Source organism: Geotrypetes seraphini, chromosome 17 (assembly GCF_902459505.1).
Source record: "Geotrypetes seraphini chromosome 17, aGeoSer1.1, whole genome shotgun sequence".
In the NCBI taxonomy this organism is placed as follows: domain Eukaryota; kingdom Metazoa; phylum Chordata; class Amphibia; order Gymnophiona; family Dermophiidae; genus Geotrypetes; species Geotrypetes seraphini.
The window spans coordinates 9,872,855-9,881,381 of NC_047100.1; the positions used below are offsets into that span (position 1 = coordinate 9,872,855).

Consider the following 8,527-nt stretch of genomic DNA (forward strand, 5'->3'; position numbering starts at 1 on the left):
AGAGGCACATTAGATGCATTTTGTTCATGAACGCACCTTAGATTCAGTGTATACAAAATCAATTTAGCATGCATTAACCTACAAATTAATGTACGTTATAATATTAGCAATTTAAAATTTGTTTTATTAAATTGAATATGTAAAATGAACTGAATAATGCCCCAGTATCAAGGAAAGTGTCTGAAAATGACCTACAAACAAGCCAAAAACTTCTACACTTAAATGATCTGGGGACCTTGCAGTCAATTATAACGTTCATAACCATATTGTAGTTTCCAATCATGATCCTCAATACCATTTTTATTTTGGCCAGCTATATAAAGTCTCAAGAACTGAAAAACACATAGTAACATAACATAGTAAATGATGGTTCATAGACAAAATCGCGCGAGACAACGGCACGCCGACAACTGAGCTAAAGGTTGATGGCGCGCCGAAGAAAAGCACTATTTTAAAGGGTTCCGACGGGGGGTGTTGGTGGGGAACCCCCCCTATTTTACTTAACAGACATCGCGCTGGCGTTGTGGGGGGTTTGGGGGGTTGTAACCCCCCCTCATTATACTTGAAACCGAACTTTTCGCCTGTTTTTTAGGGAAAAAGTTCAGTTTTAAGTATAATGTGGGGGGTTACAACCCCCCAAACCCCCCATAACGCCAGCGCAATGTCTGTTAAGTAAAGTGGGTGGGTTCCCCCCCCCCCACACCCTCTGTCGGAGCCCTTTAAAATAGTGCTTTTCTTCGGCTCGCCGTTGTCTCACGCAATTTAGTCCCGTCACCGAGTGGTCCATCCAGTTTACCCAACCATACATGCTCCATAAATTAATTTAGTTTAAATGGCCATTTTTCTTAGATATTTCTGGGCCAGTAGTGAGCTTATGCTCCACCTACTGGAGTCTCCATCAAAGCTCACTCCAGCCCATCAACCATCGAAACCCTCCCCAGCCCGTCCTCAACTGAATGTCCATATACAGGACACAAGCCAACACAACAATAGCAGGGCCGTCGCTCTACTCCAGTGTTTCTCAAACTGTGTGCCATGTCGCAGTGTTGTTCCAGGAAAGATTCCAGATTTCCTTTATAAGTATACACTAGAACAGATTACATATACCGTATTTGCCGGCGTATAAGACGACTTTTCAGTACCTTAAAATCCTCCCCAAAGTCGGGGGTCGTCTTAAACGCCAGGTACTGTTTACATCACAGTTGTGCCGGTCCGCAGAAAATTCCTGCCGGTCCACACAGGACCGGCGAGATGGACCCGTTAAATTTTCTGCCCCGGTGGTGTTTGCAGAAATCTTCTGTTCCTCCCAGCCTCGGGCGATCAAGACAGGCGGTCATTCCCTCTGTGAGTCTCGCCTATGCGGAAACAGGAAGTTGAAACAAAATAGGCGGGACTCAGAGAGGGAAGGTCCCGACGTTTGCAGCCTGTCTTGATCGCTGCCCCTGCTGAGTCGCCGAAGAGGGCCGCGGGGAAAGTGCAGGCAGAGAGAAGATGGTCAGCGTGCGTGGGGAGGTCAGCGTGTCGATTGGGGCCATCAGCAGTGTTTGTGCTGAGTCTGCCCACGTGCAGGATGCGGTGGGTAGGGGCCTCCGACTCATCTTGGGCGGCTGGGCCTGCGGTGCAAAGCTGTTTTTGCCGGCTTGGGGGGGGGGGGTCGCGAATCGGAAGAAGGGGTAGTCTTATAAGGCGAGTATATAACAAACTCTATATTTTAACTGTAAAAGTTGGGGGGTCGTCTTATACGCCCAGTCGTCTTATACGCCGGCAAATACGGTACATCACACATGCAAGAGTCTGTCAATGTTATGAGCGTCTCTGCACCAAAACAGAAGACCAAATTCCTCCGCAGTAGTTATCCTAACTTGGGCGCTGATATTTTTCAAGATGGCAGCACCAAATGCAGAAGTCAGGGCATGGCTCCAGCCTCTTGTGAAGGAAAGGAGGATGGTCTCAAAGGGTGCCATTAGACACCAGAGATTGATTTATTTTACTCAGGGAACGTTGAAGAGTTACCTTTTGGACCTTCTTATCTTTGTGAACTTGGGAGTTTCAGCTCGGACAGAAATTAAGGGCTCCTTTTACAAAGGTGCGTTAGGGCTTTAACGCGCGCGCGGAATAACACACGCTAAATTGCCCCGCGCGCTAGCCGCTGTCGCCTCCTTTTAAGCAAGCGGTAATTTTTCGGCTAGCGTGCGCTAATCTTGTGCGTGAGCTAAAATCGCTAGCGCACCTTAGTAAAAGGAGCCCTAAATAATAATAATTAAATTAATTAATTAATTAATTAAATTAAAAATTTATAATAGTTATGCGATAGGGTGGGGGGAGGGATATAGATTGATTTGTTTCTTGAAAGAATATTAAGTGATGTCTTAAATATAAAATGTATTTTAATTTGTATTGCACTTATTGAAAATATTGAAAATGAAGAATAAAAAAAAACAACTGCACATGGTGAATGACGAAATGTGCGTTTGCTTGTCAATTATCGAGCCGTGTTTTGAGTTTATTTGCACTAAAAAAACAAGCCTATCCATCGTGTTGATTAGCAATTCTATTCTATCTGCTGTAGTTTCACCATTGTTACAATTACCCATACATAGCTTAATCATTTTAAATAAATAACACTCAAATTAACCTCCCCTTTTACAAAAACGTAGGAGAGGTTTTTAGCGCCGGCCGGCACGCTGAATGTTTTGCGCTGCTCTGATGGTCATAGAGTTCTTATGAGCGTCGGGGCAGTGCAGAGAATTCAGTGTGCCGGCTGGCACTAAAAACCTCTTCCGGGCTTTTGTAAAAGGGGGGGGGGGGGGTACAATTTTTGTTGGTTTTGCAATTTTATATAATTTCAATTATAATGTGCCGTGAAAAAACATTTGCTTCATTTAATGTGCCAGAACTAAAAAAAAAAAAAAAAAAGTTAGAGACTGTAAATAGGAAGCACTGCTCTTTCACCCATACCAGGAAGCTACTGTGGTTACAATCATCATAATACACATTGCACAAAACAAAATTCTGTTAATTCCTGAATTTTATTATTCATCAAATATATTAAAGATATTTCAAAGAATGCAAAAAAAAAAAAAAAAATGCACAGAATCTACACACCCTAATTTTTTTCCAGTTCCCTCTGGGCTAGATGCAGAATTTAAGATACTCTATAGGTTGAGCATGAAAGAGACTCTGCCCATTACCTACCAACTCACAAAAATGACAGGAAGTAAACCAGTGTTCTGCATTTATGATATGACTAGAATGTAATTCTGCAATAAACTTTCAACTAAAAAGCAACAACAAAGAGAAACATTTAAAATACAAGCTTACAAATAAGTGTTTCCCTTCAACCATAGAATGTGTTGCCTTTTTCAGATATTAACACGCTTCCCTGCCATTCCTGTGTAAAAACAATCAGGCCTCATTCTTTTGCAAACACCCTGCACAAGAAACCCAACATGGTCGTAATGGCGCCATCCCAAGAAGCATAGAAGGTACTTTTGCAATGTATTTCTGCATGGTGCATACCCAGGATGCATCACAGAGGGTGGGGCGCTGATATTTTTCAAGATGGCAGCACCAAATGCAGAAGTCTCGGCATGGCTCCAGCCTCCTGTGAAGGAAAGGAGGATGGTCTCAAAGGGTGCCATTAGACACCAGAGATTGATTTATTTTACTCAAGGAAAGTTAAAGAGTTGGGGGAGGGGGACACTAGACCACTGGGGCAATTATTTGAAAAGATTGTCTATTCATTATTACTGTCACCCCGCCTTTATTGGATTGTCAACGGGATCATGCAGGCTCCCCTGGTTGAACATTGGAAAACACACAACCATACGATTGATGAAATGAGGTGGCGGGTTATTAATAGAGTCATCGGGAGGGATGGTGGGAAAGATCACAAGAAACTGAATGAAAGTGAACAGCGTTACATTTTTACATTGGATACTGTTACTCATAAGAACATAAGAAATGCCTCTGCTGGGTCAGACCCGAGGTCCATCGTGCCCAGCAGTCCGCTCACGCGGCGGCCCAACAGGTCCAGGACCTGTGCAGTAATCTTCTATCTATACCCCTCTATCCCCATTTCCAGTAGGAATTTGTCCAATCCTTTCTTGAACCCCAGTACCGTACTCTGCCTTATAACGTCCTCTGGAAGCGCATTCCAGGTGTCCACCACACGTTGGGTAAAGAAGAACTTCCTAGCATTTGTTTTGAATCTGTCCCCTTTCAACTTTTCCGAATGCCCTCTTGTTCTCTTATTTTTCGAAAGTTCGAAGAATCTGTCCCTCTCTACTCTCTCTATGCCCTTCATGATCTTGTAAGTCTCTATCATATCCCCTCTAAGTCTCCTCTTCTCCAGGGAAAAGAGACCCAGCTTCTCCAATCTCTCAGAATATGACAGGTTTTCCATACCTATTATCAGACGTGTTGCTCTCCTTTGAACCCTCTCGACTAACGCCATATCCTTCTTAAGATACGGCGACCAATATTGGACGCAGTACTCCAAATGCGGGCGCACCATCGCCCGATACAACGGCAGGATAACTTCTTTCGTTCTGGCTGTAATACCCTTTTTGATTATACCAAGCATTCTATTCGCTCTCTTAGCGGCCGCTGCACACTGTGCCGACGGCTTCATTGTCATGTCCACCATTACCCCCAAGTCCCTTTCCTGGGTACTCTTATTCAATAACATCCCTCCCTTAGGATTGAATGGGGAGATAGAGTGGATGTCTTTGATTGGGTAGAGGTTTGTCCAATCAGGCCCTGGGGGGAGGTACTTGTTTATGAATGCAAGTTGATAGTGTATATATATGCCGGGGTTAGCCGGCGCGGCCATCTTACTCCTAACAACTTTATGAGTCGGGTAACAAGCGCGTTCTCGGTAAACTGATATTTTCAAGTGCATATATTAATAAGAAATCAAGAGGGACAGCTGCACACTATTGTATGGTAACTGTTCTTTCTTATGATATTTTAGGGAGACCCTTGATACATGTCGGGTACATGTCGGGTTAAGACTCCCAGACGTTGGCTGACAAGCTAAGTATTTAGAGTACTTTACAATTGAGATAACACTTTTCAAAAATCAAAAAAATGCATAGAATATTACACATAAAAAATATGAGCAGCCAGTGATGATGCACCACTTAAATCTCCACGCAGTTATAAGTTAATACGGCGGTGGAGTGGTGGGGCTGAGGCACACTCATGAACGACAAGTAAAACTGACAACACTAGTCCAACCTTTAATTTGATAATATTTCCTGTGGCAGTCGCATGGTAAAAGCTTGCTTTATTATGTTGCATGTCACGGGATAGCAAATGCATTGCATTAATTTCAATGGAGTCAGGGTTTCCATGCAAGATAGAATTCATGTTGAAAGGCTTTCTGCATTGCTAATTTTCCAGTAAAACTGTTAAACCTATAGTAACCATGCAGGAAGCTTTCTGTCCCTATGTCCACACTTTATTTGCTTTTTATCACAGTAGGTCTTCAATCACTACAACTATGAAAGTGATGACAAAAGATAAGGGATGGAAATTGATATTCTGCCTTTCTGTGGATACAATTAAAGAGGTTTGCATTGATTATATACAGTACTTATTTTGTATCTACCCTGTTTCCCTGAAAATAAGCCCTAGTATGATTTTTAAAGATGCTCCTAATATAAGCCCTAGTTAAGATCGACCCCCCCAAATGTCCCCAACACTCCCCGACTCCATCCCTGACACTAGTGCTGCCCGATTCACTGAAAAATTAGGATTTGTCAATTCAGTGACCGCCCCCCCCAAACCCTGGTGAGACCTGACATACCTTCGCTCTGAGGCTTCCTAATGCAGCAGCAGTGGCAGCGCTCTGAACAGGCTGTTTCGTGGCCTTCCCTCTGTCACATCACTGATGACGTCATCAGTGATGTGGAAAAGGGAAGGCCACAGCGAGGAAGGCCTCAAAGCAGCCCGTTCAGAGTGCTGCTGCCGCTGCTGTTTTGGGAGGCCTCGGAGCGAAGGTATGTCAGTCTCACGGTGGGAAGATGGGTGGGGTTCTGCTGCACAGGGGGATGGAAGGGAGGGATAGAAAGATGCTGCACATGGGGGGGGGGAGAAAGGAAAGAGGAAGAATTGGGGTGGAGGGAAGGAAGGGAGAGATGATTATTGTACATGAAAAAAAATGACATCCCTCCCCAAATAAGCCCTAATATGATTTTTGGACCCAAAATTGTCTTATTTTCGGGAAAACACCGTAGGTCAAATGGAGGGTTAAGTGACTTTCCCAGATTCATAAGGAGCTGCAGTGGGAGTTGAACTCAATTCCCCAGAACACTTCACTAACCATTAGGCCTCTGGTCTTCAACCCATTTGATAACAGCAATAGCACCCCTGTAATTCCTCTAAAGCACACATGTCAAACACAAGGCCCGGGGGCCGAATTCGGCCCATCTGGCCATTTTACGTGGCCCGCGGTAACTGTGCCGCATCTAAGTGACTGAGTGTGCGCTCCAAGCCCCTCACCACGCTGCCTTAGTACCCATTTGCAGGCAGAAGGACCCAGTCCCACTTTAAAAGCTAGGCTGGATCAGGGCGCTCCACACAAGTGCCTGACTACGCCACAGGTAAGGTAAGGAAGGACCTACACTTCGACTAAGACCAAGGGCTCCTTTTACGAAGGTGCGTTAGCGTTTCTAGCGCACGCAGCGGATTAGCGCTCGCTAGCCGAAAAACTACCGGCTGCTCGAGAGGAGGCGGTAGTGGCTAGGCTATTCCTCGTGCCTTCAGGCCCTAACGTGCCTTTGTAAAAGGAAGCCCTAAGTATGTTAATAAAAAATTTGGCCCTCAACTTAGCCTGTATTTTAGATTTCAGCCCCTTATGTGATCGAGTTTGACACCCCCTGCTCTACAGCATGAAAGGAGCTTTAAAAAGAGAAGCCTGTGATGTACAGAACAACTTTCACTGTTCACATTTTTCAGAGAAACAATGTCCTTAATATTTTGTGCTGGGAATCAGCTTGGATACATTGTTTCACTTTCACAGTACTGTGTAGTAAAGTATACAATTTATCCTAATCCCTAGACAAAAAAAAAAAAGGTAATCATTATTTAAGAATCCATCCAAGTGCCTTTGTATTGTTTCCTGGGAGACGCGCAGCTCACCGCCTTTCTCCCTAGTGGCCAGCGAGGGAAGTGCACCATCAGCCTATTTATCTGGGAAAACCCAGCACAGGCAGCCTGAAACAAGTTATGCTGGGAAAGCAGGGGACAAGCTCCATTTCGTTTCACCTGACCCAGTGTCCGCTTTTTTTTACCTTAAACCAGTGGTTCCCAATCCTGTCCTGGAGGTCCACCAGTCCAGTCGGGGTTTTCAGGATAGCCCTAATGAATATGCATGAGAGAGATCTGCATATAATGGAGGTGCCAGGCATGCCAACCTGCTCCATGCATAGTCATTAAGGTTATCCTGAAAACCCCCCACTGGCCTGGTGATCCTCCAGGCCAGGGTTGGGAACCACTGCCTTAAACCAGTGATTCCCAACCCTGTCCTGGAGGAACACCAGGCCAATCGGGTTTTCAGGCTAGCCCTAATGAATATGCATGAGAGAGATTTGCATATGATGGAAGTGATAGGCAGGCAAATTTGCTTCATGCATATTCATTAGGGCTAGCCTGAAAACCCAATTGGCCTGGTGTTCCTCCAGGCCAGGGTTGGGAACCACTGCCTTAAACCGTTACCTTGCGCCAATGCATTAACACAAGGATCTCAAAGTCCCTCCTTGAGGGCCGCAATCCAGTCGGGTTTTCAGGATTTCCCTAATGAATATGCATTGAAAGCAGTGCATGCACACAGATCTCATGCCTATTCATTGGGGAAATCCTGAAAACCCGACTGGATTGCGGCCCTCTTGGAGGGACTTTGAGACCCCTGAAACACCACCTCGCCGATGTGGCACCGAGCACAAGAGCTCCCTGGAACGTTAGCACGGAAATAGGTAAGGAAGAGGTGAAGCTCAGGGCCTCCCGGTGCGCTTCCTGCCAGCACTTTGCACTCACCAGCGGTAACAGCCCTCGGTGGCTTCCAGGGTGAAATTAATCTTCGCGCCCCGGGCGTAGGGCAGCAGGACTTTGGGGATATTTAATTTAGAAGCAAGGGAGAGAGAGGCCAGGGAGAGGGCGAATAAGGCGATGAGGGGGGCGCGCGCCTGCATGCTGGGCGAGCGCGCGAGCTTCGCTGCGGGGCTCGAGCGCGAGAGGAGGAAGAGCGCCTGCAAGGTGCAGCCGCCACCGCTTCCGGGCCTGAGGGGAGGGGGGAGGGGACGGGAGGGGGGGACCGCGGGCTCTCCTCAAGCAGCTGCAGCCGAGGGCAAAATTTCAGCTCAAGGGGGGGGGAGTACAAAGTGCGCACCAGACTCTGCTACAGTCGTGTGTCAGGGAAATTTAAGAAATAATCAAACTATTGTATTATCCTACAGGTTTAATTAAAAAAAAAAAAAATTATAATAATAACCCAACGCCGCGGTAATTATTCTGCGCTCAGGCC

General features: G+C 45.7%; 1 protein-coding gene across 1 annotated transcript in view; it reads right to left on the reverse strand.

The window, feature by feature from the left end:
* Positions 1 to 8,527, reverse strand: part of NUP210 (nucleoporin 210) — a 199,431-nt gene extending 190,904 nt beyond the window's left edge. The window contains exon 1 of the mRNA XM_033925716.1: positions 8,041 to 8,527. Coding sequence (XP_033781607.1) covers positions 8,041 to 8,195 — 155 coding nt within the window. The 5' untranslated portion in view covers positions 8,196 to 8,527. The remainder of the gene's footprint in view (positions 1 to 8,040) is intronic.